The sequence below is a fragment of the Lithobates pipiens genome, unplaced genomic scaffold (assembly GCF_037356315.1).
Source record: "Lithobates pipiens isolate NorthernLeopardFrog02 unplaced genomic scaffold, aLitPip1_a1.2 Scaffold_3, whole genome shotgun sequence".
NCBI classification, from domain to species: domain Eukaryota; kingdom Metazoa; phylum Chordata; class Amphibia; order Anura; family Ranidae; genus Lithobates; species Lithobates pipiens.
This window is the reverse complement of record NW_027507790.1, coordinates 127519393-127546215: the sequence shown is the minus strand read 5'-3', so window position 1 is coordinate 127546215 and position 26823 is coordinate 127519393. Positions and strand designations below refer to the sequence as shown.

The 26823-nt window shown below is 41.8% G+C and overlaps 1 protein-coding gene across 4 annotated transcripts in view; it reads right to left on the bottom strand.

Annotated features, from left to right (window-relative positions):
• MCC (MCC regulator of Wnt signaling pathway) overlaps positions 1 to 26823 on the bottom strand; it is a 523846-nt gene that overhangs the window by 174696 nt on the left and 322327 nt on the right. For all 4 annotated transcript variants that reach the window (XM_077462268.1, XM_077462269.1, XM_077462270.1 and 1 more), the window contains one exon: positions 7042 to 7155. In XM_077462268.1, coding sequence (XP_077318394.1) covers positions 7042 to 7155 — 114 coding nt within the window. The remainder of the gene's footprint in view (positions 1 to 7041; positions 7156 to 26823) is intronic.

Genomic DNA, 26823 nt, shown 5'->3' with positions numbered 1-26823 from the left:
ACAAAAGGCATAAAGAATAAACACAGCAGGCGCAGCATCAGTAAGGCTCAGTTAATATATATGCGGTGGTTTCAGTGTAGAAGTCCAATGCGGTTCTTGTCACTAGTTCAGGTGCAATATTGATTTTTACATGAAATCGTACCTGAACCAGAAATAACTTTTCAAAACCGCACCACAACCACCCTTTGAAAAGGGAGCCAGCTCACACGTTATGTGAATTGGATGCAGTTCAAAACCAGATCAGATTCACATATATGTGAAAGGAGTTGAAGTGCGAATTTCAAACATTTTATGTTTGCGAGAAGCCTGAAAAGTTTTCATTAAAGATCAACTGCAGCCTGCTTACATAATTTATAATAAAACATTTTTTGCCATTCTGAAGCTTCCCTCCAACCACTGTGCATATTGTTTTATATATACTGTGATTCATTACTTGCCAAATACGCTGCAGAAATCTCCCTCCACTGAGTCCGGCTGCATCCATTTTAACTGTGGGCAGCTGAAGCAGCTGCCTGTTCACTTCCTGGATTTACACAGAGGCAAACCTCCAGCTCTGCAGCAGCTCTCATTGGCCATCTTATAACTCACAGCCCCCCCCCCACCCCTCCTGGAAAACTCTCACAAGAGTGGGAGAGAGAGAGAGCGCTGTGCATGATGTCCTAAGCCTAAGCTAATGACCAGACAAGAAACTTGAAGTGGACTATATAAGTTATTTGCTGGCAGAATTTTTTTTTTTTTTTACTATTTAAAGTTAAAACAACAAGGACAGAAGATTTAACAGATGGAAAGATGAAAAAAATTACTGAAGGTCATAAAGCCAATAGGGTTAATTTACTGTAGAGCAACATTTGAGGCAGCTGTGCATAGAAACCAGCTTCCAGGGTTTTTTTTTTGTCAAAGCCTCTGGGCTTCCTGAGCAGAAAGCTGGTGACTGTCAGTCACAACTGTATGCCCTGCCCCCCCCCGCCCCCCACCCGCCCACCCCGTGTCGCTCACTCACTGGAGCTCTGGGCTGTGGAGGGGGCAGGAGCAGCCAGCTCAGGGTCTTAAAGCATGAGCCGGGTGCCGATCCAGGCATGTGGGTGGACTTCATGGTGACTTCCCAATCTTGCTCCACCCTGGACCAGGTCACAGGAGTGCTGAACGAACTGCACTCGTGTGAGCCACAGAAGTGCAGGCACCGCCTTTACGTGAACAAGACGTTAGAAGCCGATTGGCTACCATGCACAGCTGCACCAGATTTTGCACTCTTTAATGTTGTGACATGTTCAGAACTTTTTATTGGTGAATCGTTCAACCAGGATCTTTCATGGTATGCCATGTGTACCAAAGAAAGGAGTCCCAAGACAACTATAGTTAAAATAGGGACAAATAAATATGTGGACAAGGTAGACTCTGACCCTCCATTCAGGTGAAGCTTTTACTGAAGGTAACCAGAAGATTGATAGCAATATGAAATTGGTAGACTTCAGAAGCAGCAGTAAATACACAAGTGACTGCAGCCTGGGTTTCTGAGATAATTTATAGGGATAAACCCAGAAGGCTCACGATGGATGCCTCATTTTAATTCTCATGTGGCCTTGTACTCCCTATAAAAACTCAAGTTATCAACCATTATTAAACCACAGCAGTAGGAGCCTTTCTGTTGCAACTGAGATTTATTATTGTATACACCTATGTGTGTGATGATCGCAATAGATAAACAGCACTGAACAACAGTTATTGCTATTCTCCTTTAATGCAAACATCCATACATAAATATTCTTAAGACCAGTTCCTATACTACAAGAAATTGAATCACTGAATAGTAAATTACATATAAATATGAACACTGTCAGCCAACAAAGATTAACTTTGCTGTGCTCAGGGAAGGCCTGGAAAAAAATGGAAAAATGTCTGCTACATGTAGCCTCAATTACACAAAATACTAAAAACAATTGTACAAATGGCAATACTTAGAAATAACCAAAAGAAAACAATTTGCTGCTTTTACCAAGCTTAGCCACATAACATTGTTAGTGTACAAGTTTTTCCTTCCTACCGCACATTCAGTCTTAAAGTGTAACTATACCCACATGAGATTTGTTTTTTGTAGTCTGCAAAAAAAAAACTCCTCTCTATTTCCCCCTTCTGTTCATGTCCCCAGTTCAGCTCAGGATTTTGCAGAGCAGTGTTGGCAGCTCTCCACATGCTCAGTTTTCATTGAGTTTCTATGCAGAGATTTTCCTTGCTATCACATCGGAGGAGCCCATGTGACTATAGAGTCACACATGTGGGTGTATGCAGTGGTAAATTACAGTCCCTGTATGTGTGTAGCTGAGGCTATATACAGTTGATATAGCATGCCCAGTGGGCGCACATGTTGGTTAAGGAAATTGTTGACGGTTAGTAACCGCTATTAGCAAATGTGTGGCTGTTTATAAATGGATTATGTAGGCTGAATAGTTTTTTTGCCCCTTTGAGTTATTCACAACACATTGGTATGCTTTTTTTGTCCATTGAGACAATATTCTAGATCAGTGATATGCAATTAGCGGACTCCAGCTGTTGTAAAAATACAAGTCCCATGAGGCATAGCAAGACTGACAGCCACAAGCATAACACCCAGAGGCATGATGGGACTTGTAGTTTTGCAACAGGTGGAGGTCCGCTAATTGCAGATTCCTGTTCTAGATGGAAACATATTTGATCAAACATGCATTCTCTCCTCAGCCATCACTGGAAACAAGTAAAACAGATCGTGCAGCAGAGTGGAGAATAGAAGGAACTAATCTCGGGTTCTAAGAAAAGGAGTAAAAAAATAAATAAATAAAAAGGGGGGGGGGGAGGAAGCATAGCTTATCATACATGGAAGGGTAGATCCTATAGAAAGAGGAGGATCATCAACTGGTGGTTGACCACAGGGGAGACAATAGAGCTGTTCAAGACAGACAGGGGTAGAAGTTAGGGAAGCACCAATACCAGTTTAAGATTAAGTAAGAGTACTGATACTTGATCAAGTACTTTCCGATACCAATCACAGATACTAATTTTCAGCCCTGGTTCAAACATATATGTGAATTGGATGCATTTTGAACTGCATCCAATTCGCTTGACATGTGAACCAAAAGATTTTTCTATGGAACCAGTTAACATATGTGGGTTGGGCCGGCCACAGTACGATTTAAAAAAAAAAAAAAAGGCAGATTTCCAAGGTCATACATTTGCACCTGAACCACTGAATGAAGTCACACCAGATGGGGCTTAAAATCGGCCCCACACATACAGTATGTCAGGTATATGCAATTAGCAGACCTTCAGATGTTGCAGAACTACAATTCCCATGAGGCATAGCAAGACTCTGACAGCCACAAGCATTACACCCAGAGGCAGAGGCACGATGGGACTTTTAGTTTTTGCTAATTGCATATGCCTGCAGTATGTGAACATAAATGAAGGTATCGGTTTTAGTATCGGAGCAGGTGGACAAGTAGTCAAACACTATACCCTGCCTTTAGACTGACAATGCTGTCTAAAAGGTTCAACTATTTCACCTTCACCCAGAGTGGGAGCACTCTAATACAGCTAGTGAGCTACTGGCAAGATCACCAGGTGAAAACAGGAGAAAAAAATGCAGCCACCACTATCTAATGATTGTTAAGCTGCAATATCTTACATTTTCATTTTGGGTTTAATACTACTTTAGGTACTTTTAGAGAGTATTTGTTTCTTATAGGGTATTAGTTTCTTTCGAGCTTGTTTCTGCTATGGGGACAATAGTGACCATGTCTGAAGATATCAGACAGCATAGCGCTGGAGAAAACAGTGTGCTCAGAATCACAATAATAGCAAACACAAAAGTGGTGACAACACTGCAGCCAGTTTTGAAGTCCCTAACAAAACAGAATCAGAGATCATGCAGTACTGAGTGCAACAGGCATTATTGCAAAGAGAGACTGGAGAGTAGACAAATGTGGTCAAAGTGGTTTTAAACTCCAGACATGGAATTTAAGCAAAGCACATACAGTGGATATAAAAAGTCTACACACCCCTGTTAAAATTTCAGGTTTCTGTGAAGAAAACAGGGGAGTAAAAATAAAACTAAAATAATGTGATTACATAAGTGTGCACACTCTCTAAAGTCTCGCACACACGATGCGATTGTTGGCAGACAGACTGTTATCCTAAAATCTGACCGTTAGTTATGCTTCTTTTGTCCAACTTTCGGCCAACAAATGTTGGATGGCAGGCTAGAAAATTTTCGACGGACAATGCTCTGTTGTCTTTTCATATGGTCAGTACACAAATACGTCACACATAAGTCAAAAGTACAAACACGCATACTCAGAATTATAAGGGGCCCAAAGGGTGGCGGCTAAGAGCTGAAATTCCTTGTAGTACGTCACTACATTGGTGTTTGTTGCACAACAATTGTGTACCGTTAGTATCCAAGACAAGATCCTGGCACACGCCCTTAAGACAAAATCAGGCGCTTGGTTGGCCAACAATTGTACCATGTGTACGAGGCTTTATAACTGGGGATGTAGCTGTGTTCAAAATTAAGCAATAACATTCAAACTCATGTTAAATAGGAGTTGGTACACATCAGCCATCACTTAAAGTGCCTCTGATTAACCCCAAATAAAAGTTAATCTGTTCTAGCAGGTCTTCCTGACATTTTTCTTAGTCACAGCCTACAGTAGAAGCCATGGTCCGTAGAGAGCTTCCAAAGCATCGAAGGGATCTCATTGTTAAAAGGTATCAGTCTGGAGAAGGGTACAAAAGAATTTCCAAGGCATTAGGCATACCATGGAACACAGTGAAGACAGTCATGAAGAGAAAATATGGCACAACAAGAACTGGACATCCCTCAAAAATTGATGAAAAGACGAGAATAAAACTGGTCAGGGAGGCTGCAAAGAGGCCTGCAGCAACAATAAAGGAGCTGCAGGAATATCTGGCAAGTACTGGCTGTGTGGTACATGTGACAACAATCTCCCGTAGTCTGGGCTATGGGGTAGAGTGGCAAGACAGAAGCCATTTCTTAAGACGAAAAACATCCAAGCCCAGGTAAATTTTGCAAAAACACATCGGAAGTATCCCAAAAGCATGTGGGAAAATGTGTTATGGTCTAATGAAACCAAGATTGAACAAGGGCCTTAGTCAAGGTAGAGGGAATTACCAACAGTGTCAAATACCAGTCAATATTAGCACAAAACCTTCAGGCTTCTGCTAGGAAGCTGAACATGAAAAGAAAGAGAGGGATATTTGTTTAATCTCTGTATCAACTGAGGCTATTAACCTCACTGGGTATATGCAAGGGTTTACAAACACTTTAAGATATCTGTGCAAAAGACTGTGGAAGGAAAGGCTAATTCTATGAACTTCTTAGGATGGCAGTGCAAAACACTAAAAAGAGGTTGTACCAGTAAGGCGGCACATTTGCCAGCACGCTATAGATGCAATCTTTTTTCCTGCAAGCACTGACTGCATTAATGGAGGAATCCCTCCAGTCGAGGGGGGAGGCAGAGGTAAAACAGTGATTATATGCTGGCAATAATTGCATGCTAGAAATCGGACAAGCCGGTGGTAGCCAAGTCGATCAGTTTGCCCAAACATGGATCAGATCTCGGAAGATCCCTGCTGAACTGGCCGACGTTCATTCCTGGTTAACAGAATCCTTCAGCAATGAAAGCAAAAGTTGTATTCTCTTTCTTGGGTGGTTATTAAAACTTACCAGTCTCAGCATGTGCAAGGAGCAGCTACTCTATGTCCTCCAGAGGAAGCAAGTAAAATCTCCAGTGCCAAGAACCCACCCCTTCAACCCCTTGTATTATATAGTAGAGCATTCTTTCATGGTTGTGATTCTTCTCACTGCTTGTTAGCCTAGAACAGCCTTTCTAAACCTTTTAAACACAGAGGAACCCTGGAAATAATTCTCCGGTCTTGGGGAACCCCTGCTTAAAATGAAAAATCTACAACTCATCATACATTAGTGTGATGGTCAATGAGAAGAATGTTTCTTACACTTGTGGTCATTGGGAAGAAACACCCCCTTATAGATAACTAAAAAGATCAATGGTGTCTTTGAGAACTTACCTGAAAGGCAGAAATTGATCATTGCTCAAGGAACCCCTAGCAACCTCTAGAGCAGTGATGGCAAACCTTGGCACCCCAAATGTTTTGGAACTACATTTCCCATAATGCTTATGCATTCTGCAGTGTAGTGGAGCATCATGGGAAATGTAGTTTTAAAATATCTGAGGTGCTAGGGGTCGCCATCACTGCTCTAGAGGAACCCAAGGGTTCCACGGAACCCTGGTTGAGAAACCCTGGCCTAGAACGTAGCTTTTAGGCTGAAAAATACCTTCATATATCTAAATACAACTGCATATTCAACCTCTCAGTGCTTGTTTTATGTCAGCAAATAACCTGAAGCACTGATCACTTAGATTTTATCAGCAGGAGCTAAAGATTCCCACAGTTCTTCGGTGAAGTCTTAGGAGTTCCTAACTTAAATGTAAAATTCTTCTGTTTTTGATCGAATCAACATTTTCAATCACCTCTTGTCCTCACCACACCCTATGCAGCGACGATTTCACAAGCCAGCTATACAAGATTGACACATAATTAAAGACCTGTGCTACCTTCACCAGAGAATCCTTCCATAATCGTGAGCAGACCTGTAGTGAGCAACACCTTGCAATCGTCAGTTTCACAATACAGTCACACCCTATAATAAATATCCAAAAGAATATTAAAAAGATGATATGACAAGCTGAACCACTAGATTATAAAAATAAAGAGATTTCATCTATTTATAGTCTTGTCTGAGACCAACCACTTATGCTTTCAGAACACATTTATTATTTTAGACACAGTCCCATAACAAGCAGGTGTGAATGATTAGAAAAACATTGTGCTTCCATTCATACTCAGGGGAGAAAAAGTGAACAGGAAACCAAAGACAACCTTCAGATCATGGGGTCTGGATGGCTTTATATCACTGAAGTGACTATGCCAAAAACGCCAAGTCTCCTAAAAGTGGTGAAGACCTCCTACCTGAGACTTGGCGAGCTTCTTCTCCAGGATATCACGCTCCCGCTCGGTCTGTTGTAATCGTTTGTTCAGCTCAACTATGTCTCCTTTTAAAGAAGCCAGGGCTGCTAGATGAAGCTGAAAGACAAAACCATGAATAAATACATTTCTGTAGTCTACACAGAAATAATCTGATAAAAGCAAAAACTTTTTGTAGCAAAGGAATGTGTATTAATTTCAATAATATGTTTTACATATGTATGCACAAATAGATCAGTCTGACAAATCTCAGGTTGCTTTCCCACGGCTCCATTCTAAAAACTCAGCAAAAACATGTTTTGCTGTGTTTCTAGTGAGTTTTGCACCTGTGAAAAAAATAAAAATAAAATAAAAGACATGCGACTAAAAAAAAGAAAAGAAAAAAAAAGCACCACAAAATGCAACCGCAGGTGAGTTTTGATGCGTTTTCCATTTTAATGGTGATGTGCATTTTTTTTACGGCACCGAACATCCACAAAAAAATGCAGCATGATTTTTAAAAGCGCAATGGTCCCAGCAACTGGCTGGTGTGAAGGGTTCCATGCGATTTATTAGACATGCATTTTTCTTCTGCTTTTGTTAAGGCAAAAAACGGAAGAAAAAACAATCTGGGGTGAAAGGGACCTTAATAATGTGTAGTAATGTTTAAAAACAAACAAACAAAAAAAAGAAAACATAGTTGCTAATTTCATATGCAGGCTCTGATTATAGTGCTACTTAATTGTTCTGTCTAACTGCCTTTCTGCACAATGCAAGGCTAGGGAGTTGGACAACTGACCAAAAACCATTTCCCCTCTGTGTGGTCAACAGGGTGGATACAAATCAATGCTTTCATTTAAAATCAAGTTTATTGGATTTTTATCAAAATTAAAAAAAAATGCTTTTGAAGTAAAAATCTAAAGATGTTTTCCATTTAAGATACAATAATAATTTAGTTTATTCAGAATGAAATTGCATTTAGTTAGGTAACATGAGTCTGTAAATTCTGCAATATTTACATTTTTGGTAAACTCGTTCAATAAATCCAAGCTATGCAAGCTTAGATAACATGCACTGCATTGTTGAGTTCACACAATTTCACAGTAACTATGAAATATAACAAAGTTCAGGAATACTCTTTTGCCCCATTGTTTAGCAAATCTATGTACATTAAAAACTGTATGATTTAATTGGTTCTGATATTGCTGTTTTACTAACCTGACAGCTTATTATACTAAATGGGAAACCTTAATTTTGTTTGCAAATATTAAAGATTCTAACTACCAGCAAGAATGAGTCCTTACATTTAAAGAGCACCAGTCATTTCAGATGCATCACAACAGCTCCTGTTTGTACTCAGCTGCTGCTGCTAGGTCCCTCACCTTGTTGTGTCACTGCCACATCACCAGCCCTCCCACTAAAGTGAGTGGGACTGTCGGCGAGTCCACAGCGGGTCAAAGGAGGAGCTGCTGTGGGACAGAGATAACAGTTCTCTTTAAAAATGATTTAATTTAAAACATTGCAGCAATTGCCATTTTATTCCTTAAGGTCTCTGCTAAAATGATTAAAAAAAATTATATTATATATATAATTTTTTTTTTTATCATTTTAGCAGAGACCTTAAGGAATAAAATGGCAATTGCTGCAATATTTTATATATATATATATATATATCTATCTATCAGGGATTGACAAATTTGCTTGAAATCTAGGAGCCAGCTAAAAAAGTTAGGAGCCAGGTCCGTGACGGCGATCTGGACCTGTCCCTGGCCTGACATGGAGACGAGTGAGTGGAAGATAGCCCCCAGCCTCCCACCTGTCTCCAAGTCATTGCCCATAGCTCTTAGAGGGACATTTTATTTTGTTCAAATGACAAATTTTTTTTAAATTGCATTTTAGTGTAAATATGAGATGCGAGGTCTTTCTGACCCCAGATCTCATATACCGTATATACTCGAGTATAGGCCGACCCGAATATAAGCCGAGGCCCCCAATTTACCCCCAAAAAAACTGGCAAACTTATTGACTCGTGTATAAGCCGAGGGTAAGACATGCCTGTCCATCCCTGTGTGTGTGTCCGTCCATCCCTGTGTGTCCGTCCATCCCTGTGTGTCCGTCCATCCCTGTGTGTCCGTCCATCCCTGTGTGTGTGTGTCTCCATCCATCCATCCATCCCTGTGTGTGTGTGTGTATCCGTGTGTGTGTGTGTGTGTGTGTGTGTGTGTGTGTGTGTGTGTGTGTGTGTCCAGCCTACCTGTGTCCTGAGCCTTTGTCCCGAGCCTCCGTCCCGTGCCGAGCCTCCTTGCCTCCGTGCCTCGCCGCCGTGCCTCGCCGCCGTGCCTCGCCGCCGTGCCTTGCCTCCGGTCCCGTCCCGTCCCGTCCCGTGCTGTGCCGTCCTGTGCCTTGCCTCCGTCCCGTGCCCTCTTCGTTCGTCGGCGGCCATTGTAAAATTCAAAAGCTGCGCCGCCGCCTTCGCCTGTGATAGGCGGAACACTGAATTTCCCAGCAGCCTGTGTTCCGCCTATCACAGACGTCGTATCATCCTCGTCCGTAGTACGAGGATGATACGAAGTCCGTGATAGGCGGAACACAGGCTGCTGGGAAATTCAGTGTTCCGCCTATCACAGGCGAAGGGGGAGCCGGAGGCGCGGCTTTTGAATCAGAATGGCCGCTGTCTGTCTGCTCGACACGCTGATCGAGCGGGCAGACAGCGATGACTCGAGTATAAGCCGAGGGGGGCACTTTCAGCCTCAAAAAAGAGGCTGAAAATCTCGGCTTATACTCGAGTATATACGGTACAAGAGGACCTGTCATGCTTTTTTCTATTACAAGGGATTTTTACATTCCTTTTAATAGGAATAAAAGTGACACACATTTTTTTTTTTTTAAAAGAACAGTGAAAAAAAAAAAAAATAAGAAAAAAATTTTTTTTTTTAAACGCGCCCTGTCCTGCCAAGCTTGCGTGCAGAAGCGAACGCATATATGAAAGCGGGGTTCAAACCACACATGTGAGGTATCGCTGTGATCAGTAGAGTGAGAGCAATAATTCTAGCCCCAGACCTCCTCTATAACTTATAACGTGCAACCTGTAGAATTTTTTAAACGTCGCCTATGGAGATTTTTAAGGGTAAAAGTTTTTCGCCATTCCATGAGCGGGCGCAATTTTGAAGTATGTCATGTTGGGTATCGATTTACTTGACGTAACATTATCTTTCACAATATAAAAAAAAAAATTGGGCTAACTTTACTGTTGTCTTATTTTTTTGTTATTAAATACATTTTCCCCATAAAAGTGCGCTTGTAAGTCCGCTGTGCAAATACGGTGTGACAGACAGTATTGCAATGACCACCATTTTATTCTCTAGGGTGTTAGAATAAAATATATATATAATGTTTAGGGGTTCTGAGTAAAGGGAAGGAGATGGAGCTTCCCCTGCCTGCCAGCCTATTAGCATTGCTGGTTGTAATTCCAACGGCCACCACAAGAGGGCGCCAGATTCCAGAAGGAACCATAGGATCGTAGAAGGCCTCAAAGCCGGGGGCTCAATTACCGGCCGCCGGCGGCGCGGCCCGACGCGATCACGCCGGGGGGGGTCCACAGTGACAGGATATCCCCCAGCTGTGATGCCCCAGGCGCCAGGTCGCTAATTCTAGTCGCAAATGCGACCTGGCGCCCGGATTTTGTCGAGCCCTGATATATATATATATATATATATATATATATATAGATAGATATATATATATAGATAGATATATAGATATAAATTATAATGTTTGGGGGATAAAGTAATTTTCTAAAAAAAAAATATTGATTTTAACTTAAGAAAGAAGTGTCAGAAAAAGATTTAGACTTTAAGTGGTTAAACTTCCTGCATTTACACATTATTGAAAGCTTGGCAGACTGCCTAGATGATTTGTTTACACAAGACATTCTATCCCTTTGATCTAAGAAGCATTAGTTACAATGTTTCAAGTTCTAAACTTGGCAGACTGCCTGGGGTGCTTTCTGTGGACAGCGAGTGAGCAGATAATCTCTCCACTTATTTATCTGAAAAAATTGCCTACTCAGCAGGAGAGATTGGGGGGGGGGGGGGGGGGGTGAATCGAGATTGCGATTTTGTAACGATTAATCGTGCAGCTCTAGTATATACCCACAGGTGTGAATCTATAGTCACATGGGCTGCTCAGATCTGATGGGGAGGAATTTCTCAGCATAGAAACTCAATGAAAACGGAGCATGTGCAGAGCTGCCAACACTGTTCTGCAACATCCTTAGCTAAATTGGGGACTTGGACAAAATAGAACAGCAGGATCAACCAGTTTTTATTTTTTTGCAGAATACAGAAAAACAAACAAACAATCTCAGTGACTGAGTGAGTATAAACAGCATGTCAGCATTTATTGATAGTTGTTTATGATGTGAGTTTATTGACTCTAAGAAAGGAGGGACAGGGCGATTGAAAAATTGTGTGTTTGTTCCCTCTAGTGGCTAATTTACAATTATCTATATTTAATACAACAAAAAAATATTCAAAAGCATGCCTATAAAAATGCGAAAGGCCAACGCTATAACAACTCAAAATATACACTCACTAAAATAGACTATACTTATCCAAACCTGAAGAGTTCAGACTAAAATGCAAAGTTAGAAGGCTTCCTAGAGTACAAAACATGTAAAGTTAGTAAAACTGCTAAAAGTATGAGTAAAAGCTCAGTTTCCCTGTAATTAGCAAGCTTGGCCTTACTCCCTTCTGCCATTTCCAGCCCTCTCTTCGGAATTTTAATATGAGAGGTAGAAGGTGGTGTAGGGCAGAGTCATCCAAGACCCAAACAAAAAGCCAAGATTTGCATATAAAACGAACTGCTATTTTCAATGGACTTAATTATCAAGGCCCCTTGAAAATCCACTGCTAATGTATTTCTTCCCGAGTATTAATTCAAGCTGTCTGGATTTGAGGGGAGTGTATGTTAAAACTACAAAGTAAAAATGAGCACTGCATAACCCCACAATAGAAAGAGATAAAGGTTGGGAGGGCTAGAAATAAATGGCAATGTCTAAGTTATGCTCTAAATTGTCTTCATTTTTTAAAATACATAATCCTACAGATAGAGAATTGTAGAGCAGCTTAATACTACACCAATCATTACATAATAAATCAGGCAATCTAAGTCACAGTAGGTTTGCAGTCCATTTACTTAGTGCTGGCCTGCAGGAAAGCCCCGTGTTATATATAAAAAAAAAAATAAATAAAAAAAAATCATCGGAGAAGGTCCTGCTGTGGACTAAGAGCCATGAAAGATGGATATTTTTTCTTTGTGGATATTACTGGTAATATATCAGTTTCAAGCGGCGTTGTGCAAGATGACCAGCATCAGCACCACTTACACAGCACTTATCTTAAAATGGTCATGTGAAGTAATCAGGAAAGACATTTATTTTGATAATCCCGCTTGCCTGTAAGGCCTAACTCCAAGTTCGGTCACAGTAAGTGTGATTTATTACTTCAGTGGCTACAGCCTTCTATGGTACAGTCATTCCAATAAAATGTAACCCAACTATGCTACACTGTATCAATCAGTTTATGAAAATACATAAAAGGTCATCGTAAAAACTGCTGTAATCCAAAGAAATGAAAACCTAAGTTGCTGCAAAGGAGCTGTAACAGCCTGTGGTTTCACAAGAATGACTGGCCAAATATTACAAACTATTTGGTCTTTTAAAGTGGTTGTAACCCAAAAAAAAAAAAAAAAAAAAAAAAAAAAAAAAAAAACACACTATAAAATTTGCTCCTGTCCCTTTAAGGCACGAGGTATAGCCCTGTGCTTTTGCCAGGTCAATCCTGGCTTACCCTCTGTAAATTGACCACATTCATAATGACTGCTGATCTGATAGTATGATAATTTTATGTGTCTCTGTCACCCACCTCTCCTGCCTGTGTAATTATATTCCCTGCAGCTACTCCAGTGCTTATAAAGTAAAGAAACCTGTATGAAATAATTGTAAAAGATTACCTTGTAAAACAACACATTCAGTTTAACATAGAAATGAAAGGCAAAAAATTTTCTATAAATATATAATAAAACACATTATAAATGTCTTCCCCTTTTTGTGTCCACGTTCCCTCTGAGCTTCCCAGTGAATGGCTGCGCAGGGGGGGGGGGGGGGGGGGGGGGTGGTATCAGGACAAGTCTGATCACCAGAGGAGAGTATAGGGTTCATGGTGTGCTCTACAGCTTAGTGCGTTTAGTTTTTAATAGTAATGCAAGGGGACTGGCAGGATCACCAGGGATTTCACACAGAGGAAGCAATACAAAGAGAACAGGATACAAGTACATTGTACAGCAGGCACATATCAGGAATACGAAGTGTTGGGGTAACAAAACACATAAAATTACTTTGATCCTCTGTTTTAGGTCCCTGTTCATTACAGTGTGTGCGTTTTCCTAGAATTATAATGCTAAATACCTTCTTTGCAAAGCCTCTGCTAGCTTGCATTCAGAGGGAAATCTAAGTCCCTCCCACTGTACTCATTTACTTGGGAAGGGAAGCAGAGGAAGGTCACATGACAGCAGGGCTCAGCAAACACAGTATTTAGCATTAGAATTTTAAGAAAACACACACTGTACTGAACAGGGACTGAAATCAAATTAAATAATGCATGTGACTATCCTGTACTTCTGTCCATACAGTTTCAAAGAGGAAGAAAAGGCTTTTTTTATTTAATTTTTTCAAGTGTATCTGCAGTTAAGCCTGTCATAAGGCTTACCTGTAGGTACTGTGAATATCTCCTAAACATGTACAGTTTAGGAGATATTCAAAGTGCATGCAGCCGGCGACATCATCGGCACATGCGCTCTGAAGGTCCGGCTTACCGTGCCAGACCTTCAGAGCCCGTGACCTAAACGGCGGCACCTGCGCGCATGCGACGTCATTGTGGCTCGCGAACCTGGAAGAAACCAAGAGGAAGATGTCAGCCGTTTTAGTGGTGTGCGGGTGCCGTTTCAGGGCTTCGTTCTAAGTATTTTATAATGAGCTAGTAGTCGATGTATTCTAGCTCATTATGCCCATGTCTTATAGGTTTTTTTTCCTCAGGGTTTACAACCTCTAAGATCTACAGAGCTCTGCCACATTACACAGCCCTGTCCGGAGTGACAGAGGATCCGATAGTGTTCCTTAGCGGCAGCAATGAAATTACAGGTCTGGTCCCTCCCCCATCCTGTGATTGGATGGTGAAATAAGACTGGTGAGCTCATCTCTGGGTCTAATCTGACCGCAAAAGGTGAACAGTTTTTACTGCTCAGAAAAAATGTGAGTGAAATGTATGAAAACGTCTAAAAAGGAACTTGTTTAATGAAACCTACAAAAAATAAAAATAAAATGGATAAATGCCCAGAACGTGACTTTTTGCAACCTCAATAGGGTCTGGGTGCTAAATCTGCAGGCTTTATTAAAGCAGATTTAAATAATACAGTGATTGTTGCTAATCCAAGTATTTTCTTTTTTTTCTGAATGATGTATGATAACAAAGTTCTTAAAGTGGTTGTAAACCCTTACAACCAACTTTGACCTACAGGTAAGCCTAGATTAAGGCTTACCTGTAGGTCCAAGAAATATCTCCTAAACCTACACAGTTTAGGAGATATTTGCCAAAAGACAGGCACCGCTGTCTATGGCGCATGTGCCGTAGACAGCGGTGCACTGAGCGCACTGCGGTCAACGGCAATATGCCGGCGAGTGGCGGCTCCCGTGCGCATGCGCGGGAGTGACGTCATCACGGCTTCGCCGAATGACAGTGGCGGAGTAGCGAGACCCACAGAGAAGATGGATGCGCCAGACTACAGGGGACAGCGGTAACTTCGCTGGCTCCTGTGTCAGGTAAGTGATACATAATGGACTACTATGTGATGCATAGTAGTCCATTATGCTTTACCGTTGCAGGGATTGAAAGAGGAACTAAACTCATCAGGGTTTAATACCCCTTTTATCAAGTTTTCTGTGGTCACATGATCACTATATTCCATGCATTGCACTAAATGGGCAAGGGGTATTAGAGAACAAAATCCATGCTCTCTCTCTTCCATCCATGTCACAACCTGCTGCTGGACAATAGACTTGCATGGGTCTTGCAGGTCCATTCTAGATTGCTTGGGAGAGGGGCAGTGAAGAGAACAAAAAATACCCCATCAATATGTAACAGTGCTACCCTTTCATATAGACCTAACCAAGTTTCCATTACTTGTGGAGAAAATGTACTCCTACAATAAGAATGATCCTAAGTAAACAAAAGCAGCGACTTTTATTCCTATTACAAGGAATGCAAACATCCCTTGTAATAGGAATAGTGCATGACAGGTCCTCTTTATGGAGATATGTGGGGTCAATAAGACGCAACATCTCTCTTCTAGGCAAGAAAGTCTGAGATAAAAAAAAAAAGAAGATCTCGGCCTTTCCTACCGAGTACACGGCGGTGTTTAAAACTACCGGCGCCAGGCCTATGAATATCATAGAGACTTCAGGTGACTATCTGGTCACTGGAAATCTCTATGGCAAACTTCCAGCGTGGACAGATTCCTCATGCGATCGGCGAGCCAGTAGAAGCACCGGAGGGTGGCGGGAGGCCCGTGGCCTGTAAAAACGATCAAGTGGCTGAACTGCTGCTATGATTATTCTTACAATGCAGGGAAGCACCGGCAGTTACAGGCATCATTCAGATAACCCCACTTAAAGTCCAGGATGTCATACGACGTCCTTGGGTGTGACGTGGTTACGTATTGCATTTGTGCAGAAAAATGTTCAAAAACACACTAAAACACTCAAATCAAATATTTCCACAGGACAAAAAAATAAAACGCAACAAAAAAAAAAAAAAAAAGCACCAATTTGCAGGATAAAAAGAAAAAGCTCCTGAATGGTTTTGAGCTTCAGGCGACTCGTAGAGGAGATGGGAACCAACTCCATGGAGAATCTTTTCTCCTCCAGCATTAGAGCTTCGAGCTACAAAATGCTGACGCATGAATGGGGCCTTAATGTAGGTTAGTACATCCAACATATCCAGGTTACTTAAACTTAACTAGCAAACCAATGCTACTGCTCCTTTAAAAAGGAATCTAAATGACTGACACAAGCACCAAGTTAAACAGAAGACAGATTTTTTTTTTTATTCTGTTATTTGATTTGTGTGTAGAAAAATCACTATTGCATATATAACATGCACGCTTTACAGTGATCCCTGGATAATACTGTAACAATATTGGATGAAGAAAGCAAAAAGCAATTGCATTTCATAGGCTGCTGTTACATTGATTGATTCTAAGCACTCAGTGCTCCAGGATGGTGTAACTGTGGGGATGGAAGGAATTAGCCTACCTGCCTGTATGGAATATTAAGTATTGTACAGCCTAAAGCCAAGAACCGATCAAACGCAAAACACATCCACAGAAACACTGGAAACGATCGTAGCATGTGGAACACTATTACATACACTGATAGCATAATCATTAACAAACTGCTAGTGTAGTAAGTACAAGGCTAGACAGAAAAAAATAAAAATAAAAATCAGATATGTAATTTTGTGAAAACATATGTTTACAGTTATATTTATGAATTTCTAAGCGAACTTAAAACCTAAAGTATGGAAGTAATCGGTGTACAGTCCCATATGTAACCCCACAGAACAAAAACAAACAATGCAACAGATTGTGAAAACCCTATATGTTAGGCTTAGCCCCCCCCCCCCCCCATCCATCTGTCCGGCCCCTCTCAGGGCGCTGGATGCATGAATTCAAATGATGGGTGTTTTTTTTTTTTTTTAAGCACTGATTAGAGCCACAGGCTCTAATAGGCTTGGCTTGGGGCACAGAGAATGCGCTCAGAGCCCACCCAGGTTTGTGAGAATATCAAATGAATATTCACTATTCTGACACTGAATCTCCTCTCAGGGAATCATGAACCGGGTCTCAGACCCGTTTCCTGATTGGAAGTAGGTCTGAGACCCGTTTCCTGTTTGGCCATGACGCCTGCCACTGTGATGCCAGCTAAGGAGAGCAAGGGAAGCTGCTGTTGATGTCATGGATGAGGAAAGTGCACTGGCAGACTGACCATGGCTATGGGTGCACTGTTTGAAGCTCCTGCCCAACCAGCCACCACTGGTTAGGATATACAGTAAAAAAAAAAAAATTAAGATTTTACTGTTGTGGGTTTAGCAACACTAAGTATATCCATCTTGTCAGATTCATTTGTTTTATTCAAATATGTTGCCAATCCTACCACCTCTGCAAACTATGTCTGAACCAACAGAAAGCAAGCACATCCAAAGTGGCACGATAAAGCGTTATATATTCTACCAACTACTGCTACTCGGTTATAGGTGATGTGTGGTTACAGATATGCAGAGATGTAAGCTAGAACTCTTGTTAGAATTCAAACAACAACTTTTCATTCTATAACTATATCTGGATTTTAAAACAGACGGCAACTGTTCTCCATCAAAGGATGCTGCTGTGCTCACTACAGTACAAGCAACACATCTCTACGTAATATCACTACTAGCACCAGGAACAATCGCACTGTGACAGTGTTCATTTAGTAGGACATACTTCAAGGTGACTCAACTGGCCGACAAATCAAATTTCCTGGTTCACAGCTCTGTGACATGAATGGTGCCATCTCTGCCATTCATAGCATCAAATCCTTGCCAAGTATTTTAAGTGCCTTTCTCGCCTTGGTGAAGTTCCAGAGGCGGTCACCCATTGTCATATTGCTATAACCTGCCATCAGGAGGATTACTAGTCTGGAAGAAGAGGGATTATAAAGAAAACGGTTTAAAGAAGATGGCTAGATTGATTTCCCTGTAATGCCATCCAAGTCATTTTACAAAAAAAGTAGTTTTCACACTTAAATTTTATTTTAGGCAACTGTGTGAACGTAAATGAATACTAAGGTGGTAGTTACGGCGCACACCTGTAGTTCTTTATATTTGCGGGCACACCCGCCTACTGATCCTTGTGTCTAATTATTTGCAGGAGTGAATATAAAGATAGAAATAAATTAAAAATAAAAGTGAAACGTGGAAAAACACATACAAAATGTGTATGAAGTGTGTAAACAATACTCAAACAAAACCCCTTGTTTCAATTTAAAGTGCTTCTGTAAATATAAATGTGCAAATATGCAAAAAGGATGCTCAAACGAACCTCTTCAAGCAATATTAAAGTGCTTATATAAGTTGTGCAAACCATACAAAAAAGTGCTGTGTGCTTAACAAAATGCCATAATAACAATGTCAGCTATGCAAAAAAGTGTCACTTGCTCCTAAAGTTGCCACAGTACATAAATCCAGTCTATTTAATTCATGAAAATCGCTATATTGAGGCATGCGATTATTTCAAAATCGCTAAAAGGAAATATGCGGTTAATTGCACGTTTAAATTTGGTAAAAACCTCGGCAGAAAAACAGTAATGTCTAAACTGAAAAATTCTGCTAAAGGCAGGTGCCAATATGCTTCTGTGTCAGTGAATTCCTGGGTTACAACCGGTGCGACTTCCGTGTTTAACACAAATGACCGCACTCACCAGCTCCCTCTCCCCATAAGGGGTTAATGCGCCTTCACAGTGTGAGCCCCTGTGCCGCTTTGCAGAGCTGATCTGGCTGACATCCAGTACTTTCAACAGTTTATCCTCATTGGAAGCAAAAAAAGGGCAAACATAGTGTGATCCCGTTTATAATTGCGTTTTTATTAAATGCATAAAAAACTACTCACACAACAGAGGTAAAAACCAGAGTGTCTGTTTATCCAGGTCACAGCTATTTTGAGCGTATCGGTTATCCAGGTCACACCTATTTTGAATCCACCGCCGCCGCTGTACGAGAGTGTATTCATTTTAGGCCACGCCCTACGCGTTTCGTCAACTGTGTGAACGTAGTTGGGCTTGATGTAAATATTGGTGTGTACCATTTATTTATTTTTTTTGGTGTAGCAATATATGCAACATGGGGGCAGCCATATTTCATCATTACATATCATTGCATATGCAACCCCTGCTTTTGCAGCACTGTGCGTTGTGATGTGCTGCAATGCAGATGCATTGATAAGGCATGTTGTAAAGCTAAATTTCAGAAACCAATAATTCAAAATATATTCCTCAAAAGAACATGGTGAAGAAAAATCGATTTAAGTAAAAAAAACAAAAACAAACAATTTAAAATATATATTTTTTTAATTGGATTATTTTTAATCAAATTTATTTTAATAAACTGCTTTTGGAGTAAAAATCTACCTAAAGATAGTTTTCTATTTAAGATACATTAATAATTCTGTTTATTCAGCATGAAATGGAGCTTAGTTATGTAGCATGAGGCTGCATATTCTGCAATATTTCCATTTTTGGTAAACTTATTCCATGAATCCAAGCTCTGCAAACTGAGATAAGCATTGATGCATTCACACAAACTACCAGCAACAATAAGTCCTTATATTTAAAATGCACTTGTCATTTCAGATCCATCATGGCAGCGCCTGTTAGCTGGCATCCACTCACCTGCTGCCGCCACAGCCCTCACCTTGTTTCACTGCTGCATCACCAGCTGTCCAATTAACCACTTCAGCCCTGGAAGGTTTTTTTCCCCCTTAATGCCCAGGCCATTTTTTATGATACAGCATTGCATCGCTTTAAATGACAATTGTGCAGGTGTGCAACGTTGTACCCAAAAAAATTGATGTCCTTTGCTCCCCACAAATAGAGCTTTCTTTTGGTGGTGTTTGATCACCTCTGTGGTTGTCATTTTTTACGTTATAAACAAAAAAAAAAAAAACAGACAGGAAAATTATGCCCACACACACAGGGAAGCAAAGTTGGGGTATCCAACAGCCAAGGAGATTTGGTGTACAATGATCACTTACTGGTTCAGTTCTCATGTAACTACTTCGATTTTAATCCATCCAAAAAAAAAAACATGGAGGCAGAAACTGCTGACACCTTTCAAAAACTGTACAAAAAAAAAATGCTTAACCAAAAATAGTGTGAAAAAAAAAATTTGGTGGTATATGTGGAAAAATAAACAAAATTTTTTTTGCAGAGGACTACTGCAATCATAGTAAAATAAATTACTGTGATTAAAGACAAGATTTTTGGTTGCACATTTTTTTATTTCTTTTTTTGTACAATTTTCATGAGCTGGATATTCTGTTTATTTATTTTTATTTTTTATATTGTTTTTATATATATGTATCAATTTTATATATACATCGTTGGGGTTTAGCGCAGATTTTTTCCCTATATCTACCTTTCAACAACCTTTCAACAACAACTCCAATAGTTTCAGTTACTCAAATACACATTTTGGGAGTGCTGCTCAAATGAAGCCAAAGATCAGCATGACCGGTAACTAGCCTTTTCAGGAGGAGTTTTATTGATCACAGACAAGTCTCCTTTAAGATTCTTCTCTTCAATTAATCTACTGAAATGCTTTTGAATTAATTTAGGATGCCGCAGGATGTTTCATGGGAAACAAGATGTCAAAAAACAAGAGGGAGATTAAAAATAATATTGATTTCTCAGATAATCGGTCAGTTTTGTTTTCCGGCATTCTGATGCTTTTCTGCCGTTGATCCTGTTAAGGAAATACAAGAGACAAGGGCATTTTATAAGCCGGCCGGTAAAATGAGCGAGGAGTGTCTGGCTATTTCACTGACAGCAAAGGAAACAAAGTAACTAAATTGCTGTCATCTTGTAGCCTGTCAAATAGAGAAAATGATCAGAAAGAAGGAACAGGCTAATTTCAAAAAGGAACCAAGATGAGATTGGCTACATTTATAGACAACAGGGTCCTCTAAAGCAGTAATCAGAAAATTAACAGCGCTCAATTACCTCAGCTTTATTTGTTTTTGTAGCTGTAATAAGCCAATTAAGTTTTACAGTTGTCACAATGATCATAGCATTCCACTGTATTGCATGCAGGAAATTAAAATTATAATTGTATTTGGAATATAAAGTGATTCATCAGCTGACAAACTGGTAGATTTGTGTAGCAGGGTAGGCAACCTTTTGAGCACAGCGTGCCGAAAAATAGTAATTGAGTGTGTCTGTTTTATAACAAAAAAATGTCAACTTCACACTGTCGATCACGAAAATGATTTTTTATAAAGTAAATGCTGTAAACTACTTCAGTAGTGGGAAATTAACAACCTGCACTCTCACTCCTCAGATCACTACTGTAACCCCCTGCACATCCGCCCCCCACACCACTGTACCCCCTGTACATCTGGCCCCCCCACTGTACTACCCTGTACATCCGGCTCCACCACTGTACCCCATGCGCTGTCTCAGCGCTGAAACATCTTCTCATCTGTCCCAACACTGAACTTCTCTGCTAATCTGCCCCACCGCTGTAACCCCCCTTTCTCATCTGCCCCACCACTCTATCTCCCTGCACATTTGTTCCACCTCTGTTCCTCTTGCTCTTCAGCCCCACCACTGTAACCCTCTGCTCATGTGTTCCACCAATGTACCGTCTTTCTCCCCGACACTGTACACCCCTACACATCTGCCCCACCTCAGTACCCCTGCTCTTCTGCCCAACCACTGAACCCCCTGGTCATCTGCCCCACCACTGTACCCCTGCTCTTCTGTCCCATCTCTGAACCCCCCCCCCACTTATCTTTACCACCACTGTAACCAGGGGCGGGCTGGGCCGGGGGGCAGGGTGGAAATTTCCCCCCAGGCCGGTGCCTACATTATCTTTAAAACGGCCGCTGCGCTGGCTGGATGTTCATTTTTTTTTTTTTCAGGCTGTGATGCGCTGCTGCATTGTGGGAGTTGTAGTCCGGCTGCACTAAAGCTCCTGGAAGTGTGAGCGCAGCAAACTACAACTCCCACCTCCCATGAGTCTCAGAGGCAGGCCAGGTGAGTCACGTCAGGGGAGGGGCTCCTGGGCTTATGTAGCTGTCTGTCTGATCCTGCATTGTTAGATTAAAAACAGACTGATTTGTTCCGTCCATAGGACAGAATGATCAGTCTGTACATTTAGGGGCTGGTGGCTGCAGCTGAGCGGTGTGTCTCACACACAGCCCAGCCAAGTTCACTCCCCCCCTCCTAGCAACGGACTAATGAATGTACTGCATACAGCTACAGCCCCTCCTCCTCTCTCTCCCTGTGTCTGCCTGGCCCGCCCACTCTCCTATCCCGATGTACAGCTGTGAAGAGGAGAGAGGGGGAAGAGAGGAGAGAGGAGGGTGCGCGGGAGATATGAACAGCAGCAGCCACACATTCCAAGCTGTGTGAACTTCCAGCCTCCTCCCTGAATCAGTGAGCTCTGCATTTTTCATTACACATTGATAACTGATCTGTTCCTTTCTCTCCTCTGTCTGTCTCCCTCCCCCGCTCTGTTCTTCCAACATCCACTTACCACTAAGCCACTTATGCAGCCCATATATTGATCCCTTTTTTTTGTCATTACACTGGAAAAAAATATGATCCAATTCCCCCCCATCTACACATTCCAGGTGGATGGGGGAATCCTCCGACAGCGGACCAGTGGGGCGAACAACCAGGGGTGCTTTCCCAGCACCTAAATTTGATAGCACTGGTCTCTGTCTCCATGGCAACAGCGCATTAGGACCTAGCACTGGCTACTTGGCACATTATGTCTGCAGTCTGATCACCTCCTGTACCATGTCTGCAGTCTCTGATCATCTCCTGTACTACGTCTGCAGTCTCTGATCATCTCCTGTACTACGTCTGCAGTCTCTGATCATCTCCTGTACTATGTCTGCAGTCTCTGATCATCTCCTGTACTATGTCTGCTGTCTCTGATCATCTCCTGTACTACGTCTGCAGTCTCTGATCATCTCCTGTACTACGTCTGCAGTCTCTGATCATCTCCTGTACTACGTCTGCAGTCTCTGATCATCTCTTGTACTACGTCTGCAGTCTCTGATCATCTCCTGTAGTATGTCTGCAGTCTCTGATCATCTCCTGTAGTATGTCTGCAGTCTCTGATCATCTCCTGTAGTATGTCTGCAGTCTCTGATCATCTCCTGTAGTATGTCTGCAGTCTCTGATCATCTCCTGTAGTATGTCTGCAGTCTCTGATCATCTCCTGTAGTATGTCTGCAGTCTCTGATCATCTCCTGTAGTATGTCTGCAGTCTCTGATCATCTCCTGTAGTATGTCTGCAGTCTCTGATCATCTCCTGTAGTATGTCTGCAGTCTCTGATCATCTCCTGTAGTATGTCTGCAGTCTCTGACCATCTCCTGTAGTATGTCTGCAGTCTCTGATCATCTCCTGTAGTATGTCTGCAGTCTCTGATCAACCCCTGTAGTATATATTTTTTTTTTTGGTGGGGGAGGTTGGAACTGGAACTAAGTTGTCTGCTGTGATTAGACTTTGCTGCATGCAGAGTGTTGTTTTTTTTTTAAGAACATATAAAATAAGAAAATTAAGTTCTCCTGACTGCTTGAATTTTTTTTTAAGAAAACCGCACACAGTAACCATGATGCATTGCGGAATCGAATTGTTGACATGATAATCGTAATCGAATCGTGAGGCCAGTGAAGATGCGCACCTCTAATAGCATAGCCATCATGACAATTTAAAATTTTGGCAGTGGCTGCTTTTGGTTTTTCTCTAGCACCCTCTCCCCACCAGCGGACTTATCTAACACCCTCCCCCCCACCAGCGGACTTATCTAACACCCTCCCCCCCACCAGCGGACATATCTAACACCCTCACCAGGGGACTAGCCCAACCAATACCCCCCCTCCGGCACGCACGGCCAGCAGCACAGACACACACAGCCACCTCCTAGACCCCCCGGTCAGTGGTGCGGACTGATCTGGGAGGACACCCGCCCTCTGCATGCCTGCCACTTACCCCATCTTATTGGTGGGTCAGGCAGCAGGTGAATTGCAGCACGATACATATAGGGGGTGGAGAGGAGAGAGGGGGCGGCGCCCTGGTGCCCCTAATGGGCCTGCATTGCATTTTGTTTTTTCTGCTTTGAATAAGGCCATCAGTGAGCTGATTCGGTGGTTCAATGGGCCACTTGACTGGACTTGCCCCCCTGGCCTAAGCCTGCCAGCCCTCCCCTGACTGTAACCCCCTTCTCATCTGGCCCAAAACTAAACCACCCCCTTCCCGTTCATCTGCCAAATCACTGTAATCCCATGCTCATGTGTTCCACTGATGTCCCTCTTTCCCTCTGCACATCTGCCCCACCTCGGTACCCTCCTGCTTCTCTGCCCTACCACTGTAACCCCCTGCTCATCTGTCCCACCAATATACCACCTTTCTCCTCTACCCTGCCACTGTACTCCCCCTATACATCTGCCCACCTCTGTATCCCCTGCTCTTCTGCCCAACCACTGTAGCCCCCCACCCTTCTGTCCCACCGCTGAACCAATTTCTCATCTGTCCCAACACTGAAACCCTCCCTGCCCATCTGCCCCATCATGAACCTATTCAAACAAACTGTCTTCTCTTTTAGGTCAAAAGAAGAACTCCAGGTTCAGTGGAAAACTGCACAAAAGACATCCTGATCTTTTAGAGGACATATTTCAAATACAAGGCCCATGGGCAGATGGTGTCTCACCAGGCCTTGCACCCAGTTTTGAAGCTGGAATGTGGAAGAACTTCATTCTGTTACCTCTGGCTCTAACCCTCTGCTCTTAATCCCCTCTGTCACTTGTAAACACATGAAGCCTTCTGTCTTTACAAGGGACAGCTTAGTTCTCAGCGGCTCCCAAATCGAACAGATACCTGCACACAAACACGAGGGACAGCTCTCCAGAATCCAAGAGAAAACAAATATCCCTGCAAGGCAAGGCAGAGCCACCTACATAGGGACGTATTAGAGAGTTGAATGCACGGTTCATAGAGCCTCCTACATCAGGAGGTACTAGAGCTGGGCCAGGTAGGAGAGATGCCAGGAATCTTGGGGGTGTTGGGGTTGTACACTGTAGATAGCACACCCCTAAACACTGCACGTGGAGAACTGTGCACTCTTCGTACAACACAGCCCTGAACTGTGATACAACCGGTCCTTTGAGGGCAACCATACTGCCGAAGTGGCCTGTTCTAGAGTATCTCCATTGGTCTTTTATTCACAATCATTGGAAGCGTCCCTTAATTCTTGTTAAAGAACCACAATTTTTAAAGAGGCTCTTAGAGGGTAAACCATCACCTACCACCATTTATATTGATGCAGGGCTGTCTTTCAATGGAAATTCTGGCTGTGGATTCTTGATATGAGGGATTAGCCTTTGTGAGGGTCTTAAAATACCCACAGTGCTGGTATTATTTTCCCTTGCTTTTAGGGTTTCAGAAGATATGGGGGCCACTGGGAACCATCAGGCATACCCTGTCTAATAACAGGCTGAATGGGCCTGGTTGAATAACCTAAAACAAAAACATTGACCTGCTTTCTAACAAAAACGTCCTATTGCTTCACGTGTGCGTTTCTTCATTAAGAATCATATGGCACACAGAGATTTATGTGAAGTGCACATTACAGAGAATTAATGCACCGTCAGCTACCGATGAGTGATCCAGTTTCCTATGTGCTCTTGTTATGCTGCGATGATGGAAAGTGATGTATGACTGTGCCTTCTACAATATCTTCCCATTAACGCTGATGACTTCTAACACCAATGACCTTTCTTATTACTGTGAAAAAAAAAAAGAAAACAAGGGCCTAAGGGACAAATCTTCATGGGCTACTGTAGCATTATTTCAACAACAACAAAAAATCTAACCTGCACATAACCCTTCAATCACCTGCACTGCTACAATGGTTTATTAGTGGTGATCCTCCCATGGACATCTGCAGCATCTCAGGTGATAATCTGAAATTTCTAAAAACGTGTTTATGACTAATCACGACAACCTGTAACAACCTGTCTTATACTTTTATGCCTGAAAATCACCCAGGTGTTTTCAAGTTAGTCATTTCACTATAGAAGGTCCAGTTTGGGAAACAACCTTACACCTACAGTTCCTCATATTCACTAAATATTTACTGCAAGTGAAACAATCACTATTTTAAAACACAAGCACTAAGAAAATACACCTATGTTTGGCGAATGACTTGTTTACTGATTTATAAGAATAATCCAAAGATGAAAACTGCATATCAAAGTGATTAGTAGACTCCTTTATACTGTAGATCAGCCTTTCTCAACCTTTTCAACACAGAGGAACCCCTGAAATAGTTATCCGGTCTTGGGGAACCCCTGCTAAAAATTTGAAATCTACAACTCATGATACAATAGAGTGATGGTCAGTGGGAAGAATTACTGCTTAATGGATAGCTAAAAAGATCAATGGCATCAGCGGGAACTTATCGGAGAGGCAGAAATTGACCAATGCTGAAGGAACCCCTAGCAACCTTTGGAGGAACCCTAGTTGAGAATCATTGCTATAGATAGTGGTTGAGGGCTACATTTACAGTACCTTAAAGTACTCATACTCCTTATAATGTTCCACATTTTGTCATGTTACAAATCAAAAACCTAAATGTATTTCATTGGGATTTTATGTGATAGACCGGCACAGAATTATGAAGTGGAAGGAAAATGATAAATGGTTTTCCAAATTTTTGACAAATACATATCTGAAAAGCGTGGTGTGCATTTGTATTCAGCCCCCTTTTACGCTGATACCCCTAACTAAAATCTAATTGAACCAATTACCTTCAGAAGTCACCTAATTAGTAAATAGAGTCCACCTGTGTGTAATTTAATCTCAGTATAGATACAGATGCTCGGTGAAGCCCTCAGGGGTTTGTTATTGA